At 55.3% G+C, this 25,364-nt stretch overlaps 1 protein-coding gene across 2 annotated transcripts in view; it reads right to left on the bottom strand.

The window, feature by feature from the left end:
• Positions 1 to 25,364, bottom strand: part of MLXIPL (MLX interacting protein like) — a 62,740-nt gene that overhangs the window by 21,497 nt on the left and 15,879 nt on the right. For both annotated transcript variants that reach the window (XM_044993605.1, XM_044993604.1), the window contains exons 2-9: positions 25,053 to 25,159; positions 24,665 to 24,747; positions 23,243 to 23,332; positions 22,194 to 22,238; positions 19,864 to 20,062; positions 17,251 to 17,331; positions 5,670 to 5,869; positions 4,867 to 5,437 (exon numbers count right to left, since the gene is read on the bottom strand). In XM_044993605.1, the coding sequence (XP_044849540.1) occupies positions 4,867 to 5,437; positions 5,670 to 5,869; positions 17,251 to 17,331; positions 19,864 to 20,062; positions 22,194 to 22,238; positions 23,243 to 23,332; positions 24,665 to 24,747; positions 25,053 to 25,159 (1,376 nt within the window). The remainder of the gene's footprint in view (positions 1 to 4,866; positions 5,438 to 5,669; positions 5,870 to 17,250; positions 17,332 to 19,863; positions 20,063 to 22,193; positions 22,239 to 23,242; positions 23,333 to 24,664; positions 24,748 to 25,052; positions 25,160 to 25,364) is intronic.

A 25,364-nucleotide genomic window follows, 5' to 3' on the forward strand; every position in this document is an offset into this window, starting at 1 on the left:
GTCTGTGATGACCGGGAGAACCGTATGGTGACTTGCCTGCCTGGTGCGAAGGTTGCGAATCTCTTGAGGTATCTAAATAGACTTATGTGTAGTGCTGGGGAGAAGCCAGTGGTCATGCTACAGGTAGGTACCAATGACATAGGGAAGGGTAGGAGAGATATCCTGGAAGCCAAATTTAGGCTGCTAGGGAAGAGACTGAAATCCAGGACCTCTATGGTGGCATTCTCAGAAATGCTCCCAGTTCCACGCGCAGGGCCAGGTAGGCAGGCAGAGCTTCAGAGTCTCAATGCATGGATGAGATGATGGTGTAGAGAGGAGGGGTTTAGATTCATTAGGAACCGGGGAAACTTTTGGGATGCGGGGGAGCCTATACAGAAGAGATGGGCTCCACCTAAACCAAAGTAGCAAAGAATCCTGTGGCACCTTATAGACTAACAGACGTTTTGGAGCATGAGCTTTCGTGGGTGAATACCCACTTCGTCGGATGCAAGTAGTGGAAATTTCCAGGGGCAGGTATATATATGCAAGCAAGAAGCAGGCTAGAGATAACGAGGTTAGTTCAATCAGGGAGGATGAGGCCCTGTTCTAGCAGTTGAGGTGTGAAAACCAAGGGAGGAGAAACTGGTTCTGTAGTGGGCAAGCCATTCACAGTCTTTGTTTAATCCTGAGCTGATGGTGTCAAATTTGCAGATGAACTGAAGCTCAGCAGTTTCTGCAAATTTGACACCATCAGCTCAGGAGGATATTGACATAACAGGCATCACAGAAACCTGGTGGACTGAGGACAATCAGTGGGACACAATCATTCCGGGGTACAAAATATATCGGAAGGACAGAACAGGTCGTGCGGGGGGAAGTGGCACTATCTGTGAAAGAAAATGTAGAATCAAATGAACTAAAAATCTTAAGTGAATCTACATGTTCCATAGAATCTCTATGGATAGTAATTTCATGCTTTAATAAAAATATAACATTAGGGATCTATTATCGACCACCTGACCAGGACAGTGATACTGATGATGAAATCCTAAGGGAAATTAGAGAGGCTATCAAAATTAAGAACTCAATAATAATGAGGAATTTCAATTATCCCCATATTGACTGGAAACATGTCACCTCAGGACGAAATGCAGAGACAAAATTTCTCGATACTTTAAAAGACTGCTTCTTGGAGCAGCTGGTACAGGAACCCACAAGCGGAGAGGCAACTCTCGATTTAGTCCTGAGTGGAGTGCAGGATCTGGTCCAAGAGGTAACTATAACAGGACCGCTTGGAAATAGTGACCATATTATAATAACATTTAACATCCCTGTGGTGGGAAGAACATCTCAACAGCCCAATACTGTGGCATTTAATTTCAGAAAGGGGAACTATGCAAAAATGAGGGGGTTAGTTAGACAGAAATTAAAAGGTACAGTGACTAAAGTGAAATCCCTGCAAGCTGCATGGGCGCTTTTCAAAGACACCATAATAGAGGCCCAACTTAAATATATACCCCAAATTAAAAAAACACAGTAAAAGAACTAAAAAAGAGCCACTGTGGCTTAACAACAATGTAAAAGAAGCAGTGAGAGATAAAAAGGCATCTTTTAAAAAGTGGAAGTCAGATCCTAGTGAGGTAAATAGAAAGGAGCATAAACCCTGCCAATTAAATGTAAAAATGTAATAAGAAAAGCCAAAGAGGAGTTTGAAGAACGGCTAGCCAAAAACTCCAAAGGTAATAACAAAATGTTTTTTAAGTACATCAGAAGCAGGAAGCCTGCTAAACAATCAGTGGGGCCCCTGGACGATCGAGATACAAAAGGAGCACTTAAAGATGATAAAGTCATTGCGGAGAAACTAAATGGATTCTTTGCTTCAGCCTTCATGGCTGAGGATGTTAGGGAGATTCCCAAACCTGAGCCGGCTTTTGTAGGTGACAAATCTGAGGAATTGTCACAGATTGAGGTGTCACTAGAGGAGGTTTTGGTAAACTTAACAGTAACAAGTCACCGGGACCAGATGGCATTCACCCAAGAGTTCTGAGAGCTCAAATGTGAAGTTGAGGAACTATTAACTATGGTTTGTAACCTGTCCTTTAAATCGGCTTCTGTACCCAATGATTGGAAGATAGCGAATGTAACGCCAATATTTAAAAAAGGCTTTAGAGGTGATCCTGGCAATTACAGATCGGTAAATCTAACGTCAGTTACGGGCAAATTAGTTGAAACAATAGTAAGGAATAAAATTGTCAGACACATAGAAGAACATAAATTGTTGGGCAAAACTCAACATGGTTTCTGTGAAGGGAAATCGTGTCTTACTAATCTGAGTTCTTTGAAGAGGTCAACAAACATGTGGAAAAGGGGGATTCAGTGGACATAGTGTACTTAGATTTCCAGAAAGCTTTTGACAAGGTCCCTCACCAAAGTCTCTTATGTAAATTAAGTTGTCATGGGATAAAAGGGAAGGTCCTTTCATGAATTGAGAACTGGTTAAAAGACAGGGAACAAAGGGTAGGAATAAATGATAAATTCTCAGAATGGAGAGGGGTAACTAGTGGTGTTCCCCAAGGGTCAGTCCTAGGACCAATCCTATTCAACTTATTCCTAAATGATCTGGAGAAAGGGGTAAATAGTGAGGTGGCAAAGTTTGCAGACGATACTAAACTGCTCAAGATAGTTAAGACCAAAGCAGACTGTGAAGAACTTCAAAAAGATCTCACAAAACTAAGTGATTGGGCAACAAAATGGCAAATGAAATTTAATGTGGATAAATGTAAAGTAATGCACATTGGAAAAAATAACCCCAACTATACATACAATATGATAGGGACTAATTTAGCTACAACGAATCAGGAAAAAGATCTTAGTGTCATCATGGATAGTTCTCTAAAGACGTCCACGCAGTGTGCAGAGGCGGTCAAAAAAGCAAACAGGATGTTAGGAATCATTAAAAAGGGGATAGAGAATAAGATGGAGAATATCTTATTGCCCTTATATAAATCCATGGTACGCCCACATCTTGAATACTGTGTACAGATGTGGTCTTCTCATCTCAAAAAAGATATACTGGCATTAGAAAAGGTTCAGAGAAGGGCAACTAAAATGATTAGGGGTTTGGAATGGGTCCCATATGAGGAGAGATTAAAGAGGCTAGGACTTTTCAGCTTGGAAAAGAGGAGACTAAAGGGGGATATGATAGAGGTATATAAAATCATGAGTGATGTGGAGAAAGTAAATAAGGAAAAGTTATTTACTTGTTCCCATAATACATGAACTAGGGGCCACCAAATGAAATTAATGGGCAGCAGGTTTAAAACAAATAAAAGGAAGTTCTTCTTCACACAGCGCACAGTCAACTTGTGGAACTCCTTACCTGAGGAGGTTGTGAAGACTAGGACTATAACAGCGTTTAAAAGAGAACTGGATAAATTCATGGAGGTTAAGTCTGTTAATGGCTATTAGCCAGGATGGGTAAGGAATGGTGTCCCTAGCCTCTGTTTGTCAGAGGGTGGAGATGGATGGCAGGAGAGAGATCACTTGATCATTGCCTGTTAGGTTCACTCCCTCTGGGGCACCTGACATTGGCCACTGTCGGTAGACAGGATACTGGGCTAGATAGACCTTTGGTCTGACCCAGTATGGCCATTCTTATGTTCTTACGTCCATCAATGGCTACTAGCCAGGATGGGCAGAGATGGTGTCTCTAGCCTCTGTTTGCCAGAAGCTGGCAATGGGCGACGGGATGCATCACTTGATGGTGACCTGTTCTGTTCATTCCCTCTGGGGACCTGGCATTGGCCACTGTTGGAAGACAGGACACTTTGGTCTGACCCAGTATGGTCACTCTTATGTTCTTATGAATGTCTGGCCCAGACTGTGCCTGCTGAGGTACTGCAGCCATTGAGTTCCTCCTCTCTTCCAGGTACCCGGCCTGGGGCAGGGCAGCTCCTCCCATACTGCTCAGCATGCAGGTCCCCTGGCTCTCCCAAGAGGGCGGTCACTATCATGGGCTCTGGGGGCAGGGCACTGCACTGGGAGGTGAACGATCCCAGGGGGTAAAACGGCAGCGCTAATCAATCTCCCAATCTGTGTGACTAGCATTGGCCCCAGGGTTCAGATCCTGCCCCACAGCCAGGCACTCACAGCACCCTGTGGACAACTGCACCCATCCTGCCCTCACCAGGGTCGCCAATGGCCTCCTCCCAGCCGAGGCGGAGTCACCACGGCCCTTTGCCCTTCTGGGGCTCCCTGCAGCCTCAGATACAGGTGCTGTGATCACCTGGCCTCTCCTGCCTGCTGAGACACCGCTGCCCTGTTAGCACCTTGCGCCCTTGGCCAGCGGTTCAAGGCTCTCACTCCCAGTGCCTCCTGCAGGCAGCGATTCCCAAACTCAAGCTCCCACGTGACTCCTCCTACAGCTCGGCCACCATCTCAGACTCATTTCTCTGCACTCCTCCTCCTCCGCCAGGCCTCCTGCTCCCACCTCCCCACCAGCTCTCTCCTGCTCTAGATGCTTCTTCCGCATCATGGCAGCCTGTGGATCAGCAGGCGAGGGAAAGAGCATCGCTGGCATGAAGAGAGGAGGCTAGGTGCCTGCAGCAACGCAGTGCTATGGAGCATAGCGTGGCAGGAGAGTGGCATTGTATGAGATGAGTATTGATCCTAAAGAGGGGGCACTACCAGCCCATGCCCAGATATCAGCTCCCTTTCCCCTCTCTAGAACGCAGAGTCAGCCCATCTGCCGCCATCCTCCGGCCCAACAGCCTGGTACCAGCTTCCCGCTCCAGCAGAATGAAGTCAGCTGGTCAGATGGGGGCAGTCAGATGCCCTCAGCCAGTGGCAAACAGCAACCCCCCCCAAAGCAATTCCCCACCCTGTTACCTGCAGTCAGGAGCTGGGTCAGGCAGGGGTTGGGCACAGCCACGCGAGGGGGCACAGGGAGTCCCATGGGTTTCTTTGTCTTGGGGCTGGCTGGCTTCACCATTGGGCTGCTGCCCCCAGACGGCAACTGCTCTTTGGGGGTGGCAAACCTGGGGCCGCTCAGCATCACTGGGGGCAGGGGCTGGGCACTGGACAGAGCAGGGTATGCTGTTGGCAGAAGGTCCGCGCTGTAGCTCAAGCCTGGTGCATGCTGGGTAAAGCATGGCGTGGAGAGTGAAGAGCCACTAATGGAGCTGGAGTAATGGAATTTGGATCTCGGTGCTGAAGCCGGTGGATACAGTGGGTCCTGGCCCAGCAGGAAGGCTCCTGGGGGGGCTGCTGGGGTGCAGTAAGAAGGGCCGAAGGGCTCCATGCTGAGACTCTTGCTGGGGAGCCCATAATGGAGCGGGGGCTTGTGCTTGAGGTCAGAGCACAGACTGCTGCGGGGGTCCACGGGCCGCGGGGCTGGCTGGAAATCAGGACTGAGGAAGGAGCCAGGCAGGCTGAGCCGGGAGGAGCAGTTGCTGCTAGACTGAAAGAGACAGAGGCAGATTACAGAGCGTTTGCCCCTGGACTACTGGATTGGACCAGGACTGAGAGGGACAGGGATAACAGACAGCAGGGGAGACGGGGACAGAGCCCGCTGCGCAGCAGCACAGGGGCCTGGCACCATTGCCTCGGTGAAGCAAACACAAAGGGCAGAGCAATCGCAGGGCCAGAGAGAAGCAGACCAGGACGTGATCCCTGCCTGGAGACCTGCTCACCTGTAGGTGGCCATTGGGTGGGATTGAGGCATCAACGTAGCTGGCAGGCAGGGCTCTGGAGGCCATCAGTGGGTCTGCGTGGCTGGCAGGTGGGGCACTGCTGCTGCTGTATAGGGTGTCAGCCATGGGCGTGAAGCAGGGCTGCTCTTGGTAGCTCAGATGCATTTGTGAAGGCAGTGGGCGGTGGCCGGTGAAGAGATCTGCAAGGCAAAGCAGAGACATGGTGACCCCCAGCTCCTGAGGCAGCCCAAGCTCATGTTAGCCAGCCCCCTGGGCAGGTACAGGATTTGCCCTCACAGCACAGTCCCAGCCAGAGTACTGGGCCACCCGGGCTGACAGCCTGCCTCCCGCAGCAGCCCACCCTGGTGCAGAGAAAATGTACCATGAGCCTAGGCAGTGCCCCCTGCAGGGCAGTTCACCCCTGCACCCCAGCAAGGGGCCACAGGAGGGCCCCGCCCTGCTGCAGGCGGTGGCTCCCCTGTGGCGTGGGAGGGACTCTTGTGTCAGAGCCCAGCTCCGCACATTTAAAGCCATGCAGGCCTCCAGCCCACCTTAACCCAGCTACAGTATTGTACTCCCCAGGCTCCTGCCTGCCGGGGACCAGCCCCCTTCACCTCTCCTGCCCGGGAGTGACCCCTGGTGCTGGGGGGTGGTCTCAGGGGGAGGGCTGCTTGGCTCACTCTCCCCTTTCCAGCACCATCCCTCCATCAGTCCCACAAAGTGCCTCCCTCCCAGGCTGCATCGGCCAGGGCTTTGCACCCTCTCCTGGCCCAGCACAGTGGGATGGGGTGTTACTTTCCCATGGAGGGGCGGTGGGACTCTCTGTGGGGATGCTGGGAACGGGGAAGACACTCCTTAAATCAAGGGGTGAGGCTGGCATGCTGGGCCAGGTCCTGCCAGATACAACCCGGCTTGTGGCAGGGCTCCATGCCCAGCTCCCAACCACACAGTCCAGGCCAGTCAGAGACAGCTGCTGCCCCACATAACCAGACTGGATGAGCAGTGTGCCCACCTGCCCCATGCTCAGACAGGCACAGCAGGTTGCTCCTACAGCTGCCTGTGCCCTGGCATTCCAAGCCTCCAATAACCAGGAGCTGGAACACCTGGCCCCAGACACCCTGGGCTTTTCTGCCCATAATGCCCCCACTGGGAGCAAGGACCAGCTGCCCTGCTTCTCACTCACCCCACAGAACTTTCTTTCCCAAATTCAGAAGCAGCCTCGCCCTTCCCTCCCCACTAACCCCCTGGCCCATGTGGACAGGCCCATTGCAGGCGTTTCAGCATCTCCTCAGGGCTGGGGGACGCTGATGATGGTGGAGGTGGGGGCCTTCCAGAATATCCTGGGGAGACAGGGTTTTGCTCACCAATTTTTCTGCCTCTAGCTGAGGTGAAGGGGTGTCAGCATCCCCTGGCTCTCCCTTGTGGGTTCTGGGGGCTCAGGGCAGTGGGGTGGGGTTAAGGGAGTTCCTAGCTCCCCATGATCTATGTGGCAGCAGCAATTGTGAAATGCTGGAGTTTCTGGTGCAAAGAGGAAAGAGGCAGCTCCATGCAGCCGCTATACCGGGGCCCAGCCGTGCTGCACACAGGGAGAGGGACACAGGAAAACCCTCCCACGCCACAGGGGAGCCACCGCCTGCAGCAGGGCGGGACCCTCCTTCCCTCGCCCATCCGTCCAGCCACGGCAAGCATGGTCCTCGGGGCGAGGCCAGCCTGCAGCACGGCTGAGCCCCTCCGGGCTCCATCCTGCACCAGCCTGAGTAGAGTGGGAAGCCCCTGGAGAACAGAAGGGAGACATCACACAGCTCTGCAGCCCCAGCTGCAGCCTCCAATTCCACAGGCTGGTGGGGTCAGCAGGTGCGCTGCTGAGTGGGGTGTAACCAGCTCAGCCAGCCCTGGGTTCCACCTGTGTCCCCTCCCTCATCCGTGGGTCCCAGGCGTGTCCCCTCCCCCAGCTCAGCCAGCCCTGAGTCCAACACGTATAATCTCCCCCAGGCCTGGGTCCCATGTGTGTCCCCTCCCCCAGCCCTGGGTCCCACGTGTCCCCTTCCCCAGCTTGGCCAGCACTGAGTCCAACACGTATAATCTCCCCCAGGCCTGGGTCCTACATGTGTCCCCTTCCTCAGCTTGGTGTCTTCCTGCAGCTCGGCCAATCCGGGTCCCTTGTGTGCTGGGTGCCATGTTAACTCCTGCAGACATTCCGCATCACCACGGTGAGCTTTATCCCAATGAGGCTCCTGGCCTCAGAGCGGTGCTGGGGGATCGGGCCCTGCCTAGCATGGCAGTGCCAGGCTAACACCCCGCCGGCGGTCTGGGTGGAGGTTTATTTTCATTGTAGGCTCTGAGTCCCTCATGCCCGTGCTCTAACCTTGCATGTGGCCTGTGGCTAACCACATCCTGCAGCCTTCCCGAAACCAGGCCCCATGACCCTGATGCGACTCCGCTCTCCCTTCCTTTCCCCATCTCCAACCCCGCTCCTTCCGCAAGCTCAGACAGGCCCAGCACAAAGTGCTGGGCGGGCAGTTTTGGGCCTGCCACCTCCATGCGGGGAATGACCTTCGCCCTGTAACCGCCCCCTCTCTGGCAGAGACACCCCTCCCCCAGATTTCCTCAGCCCCATCACACGTACACCTGCAGCTCTCCAGCACCGGGCGCCCCTGGGCAGGCTGTTGGGTGTCTGCTGCTTTCCTGCTTCCCCTTCCACTGCCCCAGGGGTGCTGTTTCTGGCACAGCACTGCCTAGCATGATCCCTTGGCCGGGAGCCCAGCCCCCGACCTCATGTGGGTGCCGGTCCCCAGGAGCCTGTGGCAGGGTGTTCGCCATGTGCTGGAGCCAGGGATGCCATAGGCCCCGTCACAACCCAAGCCCCAGATCTCAGCACTGCCCTGGCTGGGGAGAACTGATTGGTTCTCTCTAGGGTTCATCTACACTGGGGCTGGAGGTGCAATTCCCAGCTCAGGTAGATGTACATGGGCTAGCTCTGATGGAGCTGGTGCGCTGAGAACAGCAGCACAGCTGTGGCAGTGCAGGCCGGCTGCCTGATGACAACCCCATCTCAGGTCCCAGGTACATGCTCAGGTGGCTAGCGACACCGCTGCTGCTACTCTGCTAGTTGTCTCATGTTAGCTCGGTCAAAGCACCAGTGCATGTATGTCTGTCTGAGATGGGACTTACACCGCTCCCTGCAGCGAAGCCGTATCCCAGAGACCAGAGACATTGTGTCTAGCAGGGAATTCACTAAGGAACGGGGATCCCAGTAGAGCCAAGAGCTTGTTTTGACATGAGCCACCCTGGGGGAGCCCCGGCATTAACAGCCACAGGCCAACCCCACCACTAACTGACCCACTCAGCCTCGTGTCTATTGCAAACTCATCAGTGCAGCAGGGTCCTAGTCTCTAGGGCTCAGCTCCCAGCAGCTGCGCAGATAATTCTGGATGGGACTCCCTGGGCTCTGATGTTTCCTCAGGCTGAGGGGGGAGGGATAGCTCAGTGGTTTGAGCAGTGGCCTGCTAAACCCAGGGTTGTGAGTTCAATCCTTGAGGGGGCCATTTAGGGATCTGGGGCAGAAATCTGTCTGGGGATTGGCCCTGCTTTGAGCAGGGGGTGGGACTAGATACCTCCTGAGGTCCCTTCCAACCCTGAGATTCTATGATCTGGGGAGCAAGCCCTATGCTGGTGCCTTGGAAAACACTTCTCTTCTCTACAGAGCTGGTAACCCCAGAGGCCCCACTTTCACCTTTGTAAAGTTGCCTCCTTTAGGGGTGGGAGATGTTGGGGTGGGCATCTTGGGTTACTCGATGCAGTATCCCAGGAGCTCAGCCATACGAAGTGCAAAGCCCCACAATCATCCACAGAGATGGCAAAGCCTGGTCTTCCTTGGCAAAGGGAATGAGCTGCTGGCACAGCAGAGGGTTGTGTGTATTTTAGGCATTTCCCTGGTGCTCAATTCGATTCCTCAGGGGATCTCTCCAAGCACACAACAGAGACAGGTGGCAAGTCCTGCCCAACTGCTTCTCAGTGCAGGGACTGTATGTGCCCCTATCCCCCCAAGACAGTCCAATGCTCTCCCCAGACCCCTCTGTCCCAGTCAGGCCTCCCCTCCTCCCCTAGCACATGGTCCTAGGCACTGGCTGCTGCCTCCCACTGAGCCTGGGCTGGTGACGGTAACCATGGTGGGCTGGAGTTCTAGCTTAGAGCAGGAGCTCATGCTGACAGCCCAATACCTGAGCTCCCAAACCCTTTGCCCCAGTGGCAAGAGTACTGGGGCTGTCCTCAGTAGACTCCTGGGGGGCGGTACAGCTCCTTCTTATGTCTTTTCCACCTTCCCCAGCTTCCAAATCAAAGCCCCTTTAGTGCCATCTCTGGGCTTTAACCCCCCCCCCCGCCCCCAGTCCATGGAGAAGGGAGGGGCTGTCCTTTGGGAGAGCCGGGGTAGCCCAGCCCCACAGCAGTCCCAAGAGCAAAGAGCAGGTTCCTACCTGAAGCAGGATGCAGGCAGCTGTCAGACACCAGGCCCAGCTGCTCCCCTGGCTCTGCCATCAGGACTTCTCCATCTGACTCAGACCCCTCTCCCACACACCCTAAGGGCACGGGGTGGTTCCTCATTCCGGACTGGCTTCTGCTCCTTGACTGACAGGCACACGGCACCGTGACAGGGCCCAGGCTTATCCTCAGCTCAGGCTTGTGTCTCCCTCTTGGGCTTTGCTTGTTTTATTCCACTGTGAGGTACTGACCTACCTGACGCTAGTGATGGGGCCAGCAACCCCCCAGGCCCACCTCACTCTCCCAGGGTCGGTGCAAGGATGTTTTGCAACTTCCACCTTGCGCCTCCCACGCCCCCGCCCTGAGGCACCCCCCCCCGTGGCAGCTCCCCCCCTCCACCCTGAAGTGCCCCCCTTGCGGCAGCACCCCACCCCCCCGCCCTGAGGCACCCCAGCTCACTCCTGCTCCGCGCACAAGCACAAGCACCCCGAGCACGCCGTGGCCGCTTCACTTCTCCCGCCTCCCAAGCTTGCGGCGCCTAAGCTGATTGGCGCCGCAAGCCTGGGAAGCGGGAGAAGTGAAGCGGCCACGGCGTGCTCGGGGAGGAGGCGGAGCAGGGGTGAGCTGGGGTGGGGAGTTCCCCTCGTGCCGCCCCCCTCCCCTTACTTGCTGCAGGCGGCCCTCCCCGCGCTCCCGTGCCCCAGCTCCCTCCACCTAAATGCCGGCGGCGACCAGGGCGGCCAAAGACCCAGCCGCCACAGTCACTGCCAAAGAAAATGCCGCCCCCCATATCCCAGCTCCTTAGGCGACCGCCTAAATGGTTGCACTGGCCCTGCACTCTCCCACACTCTACGCATTTCTGTCTCCCAGCACTGGGAGAGGCATCTCTCAGGAAACCCAGGGCCAGACTTCCAGAGCAGCTCAGCACCCACTCAGTCCACTCAGCCAAGTGGCCAGATTGTCAAAAGCAGTGGGCACCCAGCAGCTCCTGTTGAGAACAGCGCTGAGCACCTGGAAGTCTGGCTCCAGCAGCCTTCCTGGCAATGGGGGTGTTGCGATGTCCCCTACCCAACACACACCTCTACGCACCCCACCACACACACACTCACATTTCAGGTTTTTCCAGGGGCTGTGATCCTGGATTATAACCATTTTGGGGAAAGAGATGTGTCATTCCCTTGCACTGGGTAGAGTCCTGGCTCTGAACAATTCTCTTCCTATTTACATGCAGCGAGCTCCCGCACTACACCTTTGCCTCTCCCTCCATCCCAGGCCTAGGAGCACTGGCCAGGTAGGCACTGGGCCTTTGGTGCCCACTAGAAATATGGCCTAAGCCAGCCAGCCCCTCCCAGCAGGAGGGTATTTTCCTCTCTGGCTGTGCTGATCAGAAATGCTACGACTTCCTACAGCCTCCGTGCAAAAGCAGCAGCAGCAGCACAGGCCCAGAGAGAGTAAGCATGAAGGGGCCAAACTGAACTGCTGCTTCAGCTCAGAGCCCTTGCTGGGCTGAGTGGTCACTCCACCCGTCCAGCATGCCAGGCTGTCCCCAGGAAAGACAAGAAAGGAAACATCTTGTAGAATATCAGAGGGGTAGCCATGTTAATCTGGATCTGTAAAAAGCAACAAAGAGCCCCGTGGCACCTTATAGACTAACAGATGTATTGCAGCATGAGCTTTCGTGGGTGAATACTCACTTCGTCAGATGCATGTAGTGGAAATTTCCAGAGGCAGGTATAAATACATTTCCACTACATGCGTCTGACGAAGTGGGTATTCACCCACGAAAGCTCATGCTCCAATACGTCTGTTAGTCTATAAAGTGCCAAAGGATTCTTTGTCGCATCTTGGAGAGTGTTCCGTAGAGTTGCCCCTTCCCACTCATCACTGCCCCTCAATCACATAACCTGTACAGGGCAGCTGCAGAGAACAGGAAAGGGAGCTTGTGCTTCCATTCATGCATTTTAGCAGCTGGCAATAAGAACCACCACATTCCCAATCTGCCCTCCACAGAGCCCCAGCCACATGCTCCATGGACCACAGACTAGGAATGGCTGATGTAGGCCACGGTTCAGGAGTGCTGGTTGTGGGGAGCTCCCAGCAGAGCGAGTTGGAAAATAGGGAAGGGGGGGGGTCATGGAAAATGTTGAGTTTTCAGCCAAATATTTTGGCTAAAAACTGAAATATTTTTATTCAAACTAGTGCCATGGTGCCTTATGGGAGCTGTAGTTTGGGTGCCTTATGTTAGCCTATTTAGCTACCTCTCCCATGAAGCACCCCTTTCTCCCTCTTGGTAGGGCTGTCAAGGAAAAGGCAGAAGAAGTGCTTAATATATATTGCTGCTCTGTATTTGGGAAAAAACACAGCCAGTGTAGTCATGTCAGAGATGAGGATGAAGATGATGGTGAAATACTTTCCATTCCCATAGCAACATAAAAGTATGTTAAACAGCAACTACTAAAGTCAGATATTTTTAAATCAGCAAGATGAGATAACATAATCCAAGACTTTTAAAGGAGCAGGCCAAGAAACTTGTTGGACCATTAATGTTGATTTTCAATAACTCTAGGAGCCTTGGAGGAAGTTCTAGAGGACAGGAAGAAAGCTAATGTTGGGCCAATATTTCAAAAGGATAATCGGGATGATCTAGGTAATTACAGGCCTGTCAGCCTGACATCAATTCTGGGCAACATAATAGAATAGCTGATCTGGGACTCGATTAATATACAAGTAAATGAGGGTGATATAATTAATGCCAATCAGCACGGGTTTATGGAAAATAGCTCCCATCAAACTAATGATATATCCATCCTCTTTGGAACCCCCTTTCAGGTAGTTGAAAGCAGCTATCAAATCTCACCTCATTCTTCTCTTCTGCAGACTAAATAATCCCAGTTCCTTCAGCCTCTCCTCATAAATCATGTGCTCCAGCTCCTTAATCATTTTTGTTGCCCTCCGCTGGACTCTTTCCAATTTTTCCACATCCTTCTTGTAGTGTGGGGCCCCAAACTGGACACAGTACTCCAAATGAGGCCTCACCAATGTCGAATAGAGGGGAATGATCACATCCCTCGATCTGCTGGCAATGCCCCCACTTATACAGCCCAAAATGCCGTTAGCCTTCTTGGCAACAAGGGCACACTTCTTGCCCACTGTAACCCCTAGGTCCTTTTCTGCACAACTGCTGCCCAGCCACTCGGTCCCCAGCCTGTAGCAGTGCATGGGATTCTTCCATCCTAAGTGCAGGACTCTACACTTGTCCTTGTTGAACCTCATCAGATTTCTTTTGGCCCAATGCTCTAATTTGTCTAGGTCCCTCTGTATCCTATCCCTATCTTCCAGGGTATCTACCACTCCTCCCAATTTAGTGTCATCTGCAAACTTGCTGAGAGTGCAGTCCACGCCATCCTCCAGATCATTAATGAAGATACTGAACAAAATTGGCCCCGTACCAACCCTTGCGGCACTCCGCTTGATGTAATATCCTTAGGCTCCTGTAAGGTGTTTGACTTGGAACTGCAAAGCATTTTGATTAAAAAATCAGAATATACAAAATTAACATGGCACACATTAAATGGATTAAAAACTGGCTAACTGATAGGGCTCAAAATGTAAATGTAAATAGGAAATCACCATCGAGCAGGTGTGTTTCCAGTGGGGTCCTGCAGGGACTGATTCTTGGCCCTACACTATTTAACAGTTTTGTCAGTGACATGGAAGAAAACAAAATAATCCCTGATGAAGTTTGCAGACAACACAAAGATAGAGGGGACAGTAAACAATGAAGAGGACAGGCCACTGATACACAGTGATTTGGATCACTTGGTAAGCTGAATGCAGCAAACAATATGCAATTTAACTTGGCCAAATGTAAAGTCATACATCAATCTAGGACCCCAGAATGTAGGCCATACTTTACAGGACAAGAGACTCTGAGAAGCAGTGACTCAGAAAAAGATGTGGGGGTCATGGTGGATAATCAGCTGAAGATGAGCTCCCAGTGCGCTGTGGCCAAAAGGGCTAATGTGATCCTGGGATGTACAAACAGGGGAATCTCAAGTATGAATAGAGAGGTTATTTTACCTCTGCATTTGGCAGTGGTGGAATACTTTGTCCAGTTCTGACATTTCCCACTCAAGAAGGATGTTGATAATTTGGAGAGGGTTCAGAGAAGAGCCATGAAAATGATTAAAGGTTTGGAAAACCTGCCTTCTAGTAACACAGTCAAGGAGTTCAATCTATCCATCATAGTTTTTAGGTACTTCTACGGGGAATAAAACTTTACTAGTGAGTTCTCCAATCTAGCAGACAAAGGCAGAACAAGATAAAATGACTGGAGGTGGAAGCTAGACAAATTCAGTCTAGACATAAAGTGCAAATGTTTAATAGTGAGGGTAATTAACCTTTGGAACAATTTACCAGGAGTCATGGTGGATTCTCGAGCATTCACAATCTGGGATGTTTTTCTAAAAGCTCTGCTCTAGTTCAACCAGGATTTAATTCAGGGCAGGTCTATGGCCTGTGTTATACAGGTCATATCCCAGGGATCCCTTCTGGCCTTCTAATCTAGGAATCTCAGGTTCCCTGCCCATGGTGCAGCATGAGCAATGGAGTCAGACACCACGGCCCACGGAGGAGAATGGGAGTGTGAGGCATGCACACGACAATTCCCACGAGGTACCATGGTACCAAATGTAACAGAGGTAGTTCTGTTTCTCAGTGATGTGGGAATTTTCCATGGAAAGCAGACAGACTTCAGGAGCATTGTGCTGAAAACCTGATTTTTCATCGAAAAACAAGTTCAGCAGAAAATTTCCCACCAGCCCTAGGTCCGAGCTGCAGGAGCACTGGCCGTGGGGAGCTTCCAGCTGCTCCAGTCCTGGCCTTTCCCCTCAGGGGGTGCTGTAGGAAACGAATTAGGGGATGCTGGCCAGAAGTGGGGCATCCCCAGTGTCTCCAACAAGCGGGGCCGCGGGAAGTGGTGTAAGAGTGCAGAATCTGCATTCACTTCCTCCGTGTCTGGCTCGTCCACAGGGCGCCCCAGGAATGCACCTACAGGCTACGCTAATGTCTGCCGTCCCAGCCTCAGCTTTCTGCCAGCGTCTGGTCTTGCATCAGCCATCAGCCAAATGATGCAAGGTCACTTGTTTCCTCCCAAGGAGGAAAGTGGGAAGTGGATACTGGCAGTAGAGCTCCAGGAGGCCCAGGCCAACCAGCCTCCGCAAAGGTCAGCCCTGAGCCCACATGAAGCTGCAGGCACAAGAGCTGTGCCGATGCCCCCCACTAGGACAGCCACCCCTGGTTTGCGAGATATGGTGCAGCCAAAGTGACTGACCCTCTACATAGCTTCTTACTGACCTCTGCTGAGCTCAGCAGGTTGTGCTGGCCAGGCGCTTTCCACGTTCACACCTAGGGCATTCCCCCTAGCTGAAGCCCAAAGCTGCAGGTTGGTTTGGGGACAGATTGGGCCCATCAAAGGCAAGGGGCCATGCTGGAGCCTTGGGGTGGGGCTGCCCCACAGTCAAAAAAAGGTGCAGAGGGGCCTGAGTTGTATCTCTCATTTGTGTTCCTCCCCCGGCTCCCTGCCCCTCTCCTCAGTGCCGCTCAGCATCTCGCTCTAGCCCGGTTTGCAGTGCTGTGAGCAGGTGTCTCTGCTCTCCCTCACCAGTCTCTAGAGCTGGGTTTCCTTTAGCCCAACTTTCATGGTTTAACTCTGTCCCGATTCCCCCTGCAAACTCTTTCCTGCATATTCTCACCCCCCATGCTCTCTTAGCCTCCTCTGCAGCCTCTCTCCTCCCAGCCCCACTCCAGCAGGGGAGGCAGAGGCCCCCAGATGCTCACACTCCTGCCCCCCCACCCGGATGGGGCACCCCATGACTCCTACCCCCTAGAAGCCCTTGCACCCCTGCTCTCAGGTTGGGCTGTTCCCCTTTGCAAAGCTGGTGGCGCGAGCATCATGGGGCAGGGTCCACCATTAACTATTGCCCCATAGCCCAGTGGCCCAGTCTGGCCTTATTGTCTCTCCCTCTGGGGCTGATTTGGGGGCTGAGCTGCTGGAGCGCGATGGAGAAGCCCAGCACCTAGTGGATGCGCCCCCTCCCCTTCCTTCTCCCGCCCTTGCACAGGTGGCCCATGACCCGCCTGCAAGTCCAACCCCGAGATGAGGAGGCTGGTTCCATGAGCAGCACTGGGAGGACGGCATTGCCCAGAGGATGCAGGAACAGCCCCCTGCAGGGTCAGCCACCATATGCATTAAGTCACTGCCCTCCCCTGGCAGCAAATCACTGCCCCGCCCCATCAGGACCTGATACCCTGGGGGCCACCATCAGGATCCCACTTCCTTTCCTCTCAGCTGCAAGGGGCAGCTATCACAGGGCTGCACCTCTGTCTGGGCCCTGAGCCATGCACGGTGACCTAGAGTTCCCTGAGGGTCCTGCTGGGGGGACCCAGCCCCCATGCAGCCAGACGTAGGCTGTCTCAATGGCCCAGGGGTGCAGGGGCAGACAGGGGAGTTCCAGGGGCAACGAGGGGACTCCTCCGAAAGCTCCCTCCCGTCCCCCCCAGGCTCCTTCCCCCATCCCGCTCCCCAGCCCTGGCAGCATAGCAGAAAGCTGCTCGCCCCCTAGAGATTTCCTCTTTCTTGTGGGGAGAGTTTTCCTTCCTCTGTCTGCAGCCAAACCCCGTTGTGGTTTCACATTCCTGTAAAGAGAGCTACATTTGGAGAAATTCATTTCCCCAGGACCTGGCCTCCTGCCCTCCTGCCCCAGCGCAGCTTAGCTCCCCAGGACCGGCTATATACTCTGTCCTTGTTCTGTTTGCAACTCCCCCCACCTTAGTACCATTGGGTTGTTTCACCGCAGTGCCACTGCTTCCCCTCCTTCGGCTCATTGGTGTGAAATCCCAGGGGCCCCGCAGATCCCTGTTCAGCTCTACCCACTGCCATCTGTCAGCCCCCTCTGTTGCCAGGCCAGGGGACAGCACTCAGTTCCAGCCCACTGTGGCTAAACTTTCTGAGGCAGTGGGGAGATGGGCCATGCGTCCGCATCCCCGCTGCACAAATCCAGCTTCCACAAACAGACGGCCTTCTGCCAGGGCTGGCTCCTACCTGAGATTTCCATAAAATCATCGAGATTTGGCTGCAGTGGGGTCAGGCCTGGCTGGATCATGTCGGCGTTCCCAGTGTAGGCTGCAAAAGGGCAGAACCAGCCCATCAGTTCCCCTTTCCCTGGTCCCCGATTCCTGCTCCCCATAGTCCTCCACTTGTGCCCCACATTCCCTGGCTCACTGTTGCCAGCTTGTTAGCCCTCAAGGAGCCTCCTGCCCTGCCTGTCTGCCCCTGCCCCATTATCGGGCTCTCCTGGGAGACCGTTCGCCTCATGGCCTCGCAGAGAATGTATCTGTGCCACTAGACAGTAGAAGGGGGGTAGCTGAGAACTCATCTGCTCCAGCACTAATGCTGGGCAGCCCCTCCCCTTCCCCATGGCCTGAAGCCCCCCAGAATCCTCTGCTGTTCCCCCCATGGCCTGAAGCCTCCATCCCCCCCCCAAGAATCGCCTGCTGTTCCCCCCATGGCCTGAAGCCTCCATCATCTGCACAAGGGATGGGAGGCATTTCCCAGCCCTGGGGACTGGATCCCCTCTTCCTGCTGGTTGGGGGAGACAGAAGCCCAGGAGGGGGGCTGCATTCTGGTGGGAGATTCTCCTTCCCTCAGTCAGGAGGGGAGGGTTGAGATGGCAGGGTCCCTGGAGCAGGAGGGAGAGGACCTGCCCTGCAAAGGCCAGGGAGGGCTCAGCCTGGCAAAAGGATGTGGTGGGGACAACTGCCCTGGAAGGGGAGATATTAACAATAAACTCCAGCACCTATCCTGCACCTTTCAGCCACGGGTCTCAGCACATTTGAAAAGGAGGCCAGTGTCATTATACACATTTGATAGTTGAGGAAACTGAGGCACGAGAAGAGATGTGACTTGCCCAAGGTCACCCAGCGGCAGAGAATAGCACCCAGGGCTCCTGTCATAACTATAAAGGGAAGGGAACAGCCCTCCTGTGTACAATACTATAAAATCCCTCCTGGCCAGCGACACCAAAATCCTTTTACCTGTAAAGGGTTAAGAAGCTCAGGTAACCTGGCTGACACCTGACCCAAAGGACCAATGAGGGGACAAATCTTGGTGGGGGGAGGCTTTTGTTTGTGTGCTCTTTGTTTTGGGGGTTGTTCGCTCTTGGGACTAAGAGGGACCAGACATCAATCCAGGCTCTCCAAATCTTTCTGAACGAGTCTCTCATATTTCAAACTTGTAAGTAACAGCCAGGCAAAGCGTGTTAGGTTTATCTTTGTTTTCTCAACTTGTAAATGTTCCTTTTACTAAAGGATTTACCTCTGTTTGCTGTAACTTTGAACCTAAGGCTAGAGGGGGTTCCTCTGGGCTCTTTGAATCTGATTACCCTGTAAAGTTATTTTCCATCCTGATTTTACAGAGATGATTTTTTACCTTTCTTTCTTTAATTAAAAGCCTTCTTTTTAAGAACCTGATTGATTTTTCCTTGTTTGAAGATCCAAGGGGGTTGGATCTTGACTCACCAGGAATTGTTGGGGGGGGGAAAGAGGGGGAATGGTTAATTTCTCCTTATTTTAAGATCCAAGGGTTTGGATCGGTGTTCACCAGGAACTTGGTGGAGAAGTCTCTCAAGGCTACTCAGGGAAGGGTTATAGCACTTGAGAGGAAAATATTCTGCAGGGGAGATAGACAGAGTTTCCCAAATAACTCAAATTAATTTGGGTGGTGGCAGCAAAACCAGATCTAAGCTGGTAGTTAAGCTTAGAGGTTCTCATGCAGGTCCCCACATCTGTACCCTAGAGTTCAGAGTGGGGAAGGAACCTTGACAGCTCCTGAGTCCCAGCCTAGTGTGCCAGCCTTTAGGCCACACTGCCTCGCTGCAGGGCCAGTAGTGACTTTGCTCCCTCCATTGTAAAGCACTGGCAGCTTGAAGCCCTCCCTGGAACTCTGCCCCACTGGGGCTCTTACAGCAGCTGCTAGGGAACACTCCTGTCTCGGCCCCACCTCTCCCACTGACCTCCTGAGACACGCCCATGGCCCTGGCCACTGGGGGAGAAGGGGGCTACCAAAGAGGCTACCAATCAGCATGTTAGCCTGCTCCCACTCCATGCTTTACACTGCGCCTACTTTCAGCAGGGCATGGCATTCTCCAGCTTGCTGTGCAGTGGCACACAATGGCCACATTCCACCCCAGAGCGGGCTGCATGTCCGTGGTGGCTGAGTGGAGCCCTGAGGTCCCCTGGCAGGAAGGCACTCTGGAAGTGTATGTTGTTATTATTAGCGCTGGGCCATTGCTCCTGGGACTAGCACCATGTATCGTTTGCTCTGCTGCAAGCATGGGAAGTGCTGCCCCTGCCCACCTGAATGGCTCGTGGGTTGCCGGGTGGGGGCAGGGCGCTGGAGGAAAGGGCGCGGGCACTGTCTGTGGCACCTCGTTAACCTGACCTGGCTGCTTTGGGAGGAGCCACGCTGGGGCGATTGCTCCGGAGACCGGGCCTGGCTAACGCAGGGCAGGACCAGAGTGCCTCATTTGCGGGGGGGAGGGTGCTAAGAAAACGTGAAGAAGCTAATGTAACTAGGGCAGGACCCGCCGCAGAACCCCTCAGCCACACACCCCACCCGGTGAGGTTCATGGTTGAGAATGTGGTCTGAGGGACGTACCGTTTTCTGAGAGCATCTGGTGGGAGCAGGGGGGCTGCGTCATGGTGAAGAGTGTGTCTGAGATGTCCGAGAGGAAGCTGTCCAAGTCAAAGAGCTGCCGCCCTCCGGCCTCCTCATTCTCATCCCCCAGAAGCATGGGCACCACGCTGGAGAACAGCTGGTTGCACCATTTCTCCGATGGCTTCCACACACCCTCATCCTGCACGAGACAGTTCATCAAAGGAGCCCCCCCAGATACCTCTCCCTGGGCACCTCTCCCCAGGCACCCGCCCAACCTGTCTCCCCTGGCAGCCTCCTGGCCCCTTCCCCTGGCAGACCCCAGCTTCCCCCGGCCCCTCTCCCCGGGCACCCACCCAGCCCCTCTCCCCTGGCAGCTCCCAGCCTCCCCTGGTCCCTCTCCACCTGGCTGGTGCTGGTTCCAGGTCCTCTGCCCTCGCAGCCATTGCAGTCCCCAGGGAGCCTTTAATCCGGGGGGTGGGGGGCTGTTAACCTCCCTGCCCTGGCCACACACAAACTCTGGCAAGGATCTTCTGCCACGCTCCATCCCATCCCCCTGCAGTTTGATCTGACATCCGTCCTTTGCTGCCTGCCCGAGAGTGCTGGGATGTAGCTATGCAGGGGAACAGTTGCCCTCGCCTAGCCCAGAAATGGCTGCATGTTGCCATGGGAAATGACTCTTGTACTAGAGCCTTCCCCAGCAGGCGGGGCTGCCACAGCTCCTGTACCCCAGACCCCTCTCTGAAGAAAGTTTTCCTGGTTCATTCAAGATCACATCCCCTGTCTAAACCCAGAGAGTCTGGCATAGTCAGAGCAAAATGCATCCAGCTGGAATTCTGGGGCATTGGGGGAATCTCACCATTTCCCCTCCCTTGCCTTAGTGGAGCCATCCAAAATGTGGGGCTGGTCAGCCACTGCCCTCCTGGAGGCAGCTGGGCTGCAGGGTGGGATGGGACAATCTGGACCTGTAGAGCTGGCTGCAGCGCCGTCCGGACCCAGAGGAATCAGTGCTGGAGTGAGGGTCACTCGACATTCGCCTGACTCCAGACACAGAAGGGCCCAAACTCAAACCACAGAGCCAAGTCCAGGAGACCTTGCAGCTCAGGCCCAGCTCTCATCCAACCATGGCAGCAAATGGAACAATATCACCCCTCTACCCGCCCCCAGCCTTTTGATTACCCACAAACATACAGTCTGTCCGGCCCCCTCCCGACCACATTTACAGACAAGGAGCAGCCCCCTCTGACCCACAGCCAGCCAGTCTGGGGAGCATAATTAGCCCATGTGTAGGGCTCTACGTCTGCATTTACCAACACAAGTCTCCTTTCATTCTCACAGCCCCACTTACAATGGGGACGTGGCAGCCCAGAAAGGACACTGGTTGAATGCCACTGTGTCTCCCAGTCACACACTCAGGCCTCAAGCTCTCTCTGACACTGGCCTGAATCCCCTCTTTTGGGGGACACGATGGGTGTCTGCCATAGTTCTACTACTTCTCTCTCCGGCTCCCAGACCTGGCAGGTTTGTACAGCCAGCTGAGGCATGTCTCTTCCCTGCTTTTGGTGGCAAGGATGCCATGCTCAGAGAGGCAGGGTGGGGCCAGGGGCAGGATGGCTGGAGTCTGAACTGGACTCTTCTCTCCATTTCAGATCCCATTTCTTGGAGCTGAATTCAGCCCAGGCGGTGACGCAGTGCTCCAGCTGGGTCCCGGAGGGCATGCTGGCCCCTGGGCGCTGGCCAGGCTTCAAACCATTCCCAAAGGCAGCTCTGAAGCTGCAGAAATGCTTCCCCTGCCAGCACCCCTGTGCTGTGTAGGGGGCTTAGCCAATCAAGCCAGCTCAGTGGTTTTAACCAAATGAATATTTACCTGCACAGGACTTTATTTAACCCCTCATTGCCAGGACATTGCGCCTGTTAATTTCATACATTCCAACTGTGAAGATGAGGCTCCAGCATCTCCAGCTCCACGAACTCCAAAGAGTTGGGTCCCAAAAAGTCATGAGACTGGCTTAAAAGCCAGGAGCCCTTTAGAAAAGACCACTGCATTCGGGGAGTGTGGTACCTACCTTCTGGGATCTGAGCCTTCTGGAGGCACTTTCTGGCGTTTTCACAGAGCCATGAGGGCTAGAAACTTACTTTTTAAAAGACACCAAAGCTGAGATGCTAGTGTAATCACCAGACTCCAGCAGCTGGGGCTTTAAGAAAACACCAAGTACCACGAGACAAGTGATCAAACCACGGGAGCTGGCAATGCTGGGGATCTGGAGCAAGCGCCACTCCTCCCACCACTTCCTCCTGCAGAGGGCCGCCCCTCACCCCTGTAGGGCACTCACCTGCTTCGGGCTGGAGATCTCACCCTCCCGGCTGGACTTTCGAAGCTGCACGGAAAACATGGCCTGTCAGCCCCTCCTCCTGATGGGGGAGCCAGGCCAGGGCGAGGTTGGCAGTGCACCCCATGCAGCCAACAAGGGAGGTGGACAAGGGCACCATGGCTCTTCCCTTTGGGCAGGGCTGACGAGACTGCAGTGGTCTCCAGCCCAGAGGTGGGGTGCCCTGGGAGAGGGCAGCCTGTAGGGTGGCATCTGTACCCTGGCACCCCAAAGTAGACACTCTGGCCACCCTCAGCATGGATAACCCCCCATTATTGGCCAGGACCATGACCCCATGCACTGGCCAAGTGACAGTGGCATTTTTATTTGTATTTATTTTATAAAGGCTCTGATCCTTCCCTTCACCAAACCCCAGCAGGATCAAGCGAGGGCTGCCCAGGGACTAGAGGGGCTATCACAGATGGCTGTCAGCATCCTCCCCTTGCCTTACTGGAACGCTGGCTCCAGGAGGTAAGCAGCAGGGAATGAGAGATCCTTCCCCCGGGGGAGCAGCTGCTCTTCCTGGCTTACGCAGCCAGCCACTGCAGCACTTCAAAATGGGAGACTCTGGAGACAACCAGTAGGTGGCATCATCGCCCTGCCTGGTGCCGGCAGATTACTGCAGCACCCTTTGGTTGCTGATTTTCCCTCTTTCACTCTGTCCCAGGTCACCTGCTCCTGGGGTGGCTGATGGGGCCCATCAGCGCCCAGCGAAGCGCAGCCCCGGGGATCCTGCTGCGGGGTCTGGGGAGTGAGTTGTGCCAGGCTGCTGAGACCTGAGGCCTGCCCTCTATCAGAGACAAGGGGGCAGCTGCAATCCGCCCTACACAGCGACAGGTGCAGCCCTCAGCCTCCCAACAAGCTGCCACCACTGTCTGTCAGGGGCCGGCTCAGGATCTGTGCATGTCAAGCATGCCCAGTGCTGTAGTGTCTGGGCCCCGCCACCCACGAGTCTCCCGCTCTGGCCTCACAGCCCCAAAGCAATGAGCACCGTGGGGAAGGGAGATGCTGACCCGCTTCTTGTAGTAAATCCTCCATTTGTGATACTCCTTCATCACCACCTCGATCCGTCGCTTCCAGTAGTTCCCCTCCAGCACAACAGCCTAGCAAGGACACAGCCAGCACATAGGTCACAGGCATCCTCAGCCAGCACCTGGGTGTTAGCTCCCGCCACAACCAGAGCTCCTCCCCACAGCGTCCCCTGCTGGGGGAGGCTGGGCTGGCGTAGCCGGGAGCTCCCGCCCCAGCCAGCGCTCCTGCCCCCTCCCCACAGCAACCCCTGCTGGGGGAGGCTGGGCTGGCGTAGCCGGGAGCTCCCGCCCCAGCCAGCGCTCCTGCCCCCTCCCCACAGCAACCCCTGCTTGGGGAGGCTGGGCTGGCGTAGCCGGGAGCTCCCGCCCCAGCCAGCGCTTCTGCCCCCTCCCCACAGCATCTCCTGCTGGGGGAGGCTGGGCTGGCGTTGCCGGGAGCTCCCGCCCCAGCCAGCGCTCCTGCCCCCTCCCCACAGCGTCCCCTGCTGGGGGAGGCTGGGCTGGCGTTGCCGGGAGCTCCCGCCCCAGCCAGCGCTCCTGCCCCCTCCCCACAGCATCTCCTGCTGGGGGAGGCTGGGCTGGCGTAGCCGGGAGCTCCCCCCCCAGCCAGCACTCCTGCCCCCTCCCCACAGCAACCTCTGCTAGGGGAGGCTGGGCTGGCGTTGCCGGGAGCTCCCCCCCCAGCCAGCGCTCCTGCCCCCTCCCCACAGCATCTCCTGCTGGGGGAGGCTGGGCTGGCGTTGCCGGGAGCTCCCCCCCCCGCCAGCGCTCCTGCCCACTCCCCACAGCAACCCCTGCTGGGGGAGGCTGGGCTGGCGTAGCCGGGAGCTCCCCCTCCCCCCCCCCAGCCAGTGCTCCTGCCCCCTCCCCACAGCATCTCCTGCTGGGGGAGGCTGGGCTGGCGTTGCCGGGAGCTCCCGCCCCAGCCAGCACTCCTGCCCCCTCCCCACAGCAACCCCTGCTGGGGGAGGCTGGGCGGCGTTGCCGGGAGCTCCCCCCGCCAGCCAGCACTCCTGCCCCCTCCCCACAGCGTCCCCTGCTGGGGGAGGCTGGGCTGGCGTTGCCGGGAGCTCCCGCCCCAGCCAGCGCTCCTGCCCCCTCCCCACAGCAACCCCTGCTGGGAGAGGCCTGACACACACATATCCCCTTCCCCAGCTGTGGGAGTGCAATGTGGCTCCCATCTGGGCGCTTGGCCTCAGGGCTGGTTTTCCTCAGCCAAAAGAGAAGCCATTGTATACTGGACCCTGGGAACTGCAGAAACAACTCCCACTGCCCCATCACTGCCCCCAGCCTGTCAGAGCCAGACCAGTAGAGACCCTCAGCCCAGACCCCAGCAAGTGGCTCCGGATCTATTTCCCTCCCCCCCGCCCCCAATGTGGCTGGGAAGAGCCCTTGTGTACGTACCTCGGGTTTCCGGTGCTCCTCCGCCTCGGAGCCCTCCAGGGGGGTCACAAACCCACACACGGGGCTCTTCCTCCGCTCCACATCTGCCCACAAGAGGCTAGAGTCAGGGTCTAGTCGTCCCTCCCCATGCCATCCAGGGACAGGCCTTGCCCCTTCCCTCACCTCGTCCAGGGACAGGATTTGCCCTTTTCACTCAGTCACCCACTCCCTCTGAGTCCCTCCTCAGGGTGAATATGTGCCCCGCCCCTACCGTAGGAGAGAATTCTCCCACTCCCCAGAGTCATTCCCCCAGGACCCCCAGACAAGGGCCAGGCTCTCGGAGTCATAGGTCCGCCCGCATGGGGAGGATTCAGGGCCCGGCCCCAGGGCAGCTGGGCTGTGTACTCACATTGGATGTACCAGGCTCTCCAGATAGCGTTGTTGAGGCGGATTTTATCCCGGCAAAGCAGCCTCAGACCCTTGAAATTCTTCCACTTTGGAGACACCAGCTTCCCACTGAAACATGCACAGGAGAGGGATGGGGTGAGATTGGTTTAGTTGGGGATTGGTCCTGCTTTGAGCGGGGGTTGGACTAGATACCTCCTGAGGTCCCTTCCAACCCTGATATTCTGTGATTCTATTATGGGAGATGGCTGGTCCTAGCAGCACTGTCCATCAGAGGAGTTTCCAGGGCTCTATAAACCAGCAGTAATGGTGCCTC

Source organism: Mauremys mutica, chromosome 19 (genome assembly GCF_020497125.1).
Source record: "Mauremys mutica isolate MM-2020 ecotype Southern chromosome 19, ASM2049712v1, whole genome shotgun sequence".
Lineage (NCBI taxonomy): Eukaryota > Metazoa > Chordata > Testudines > Geoemydidae > Mauremys > Mauremys mutica.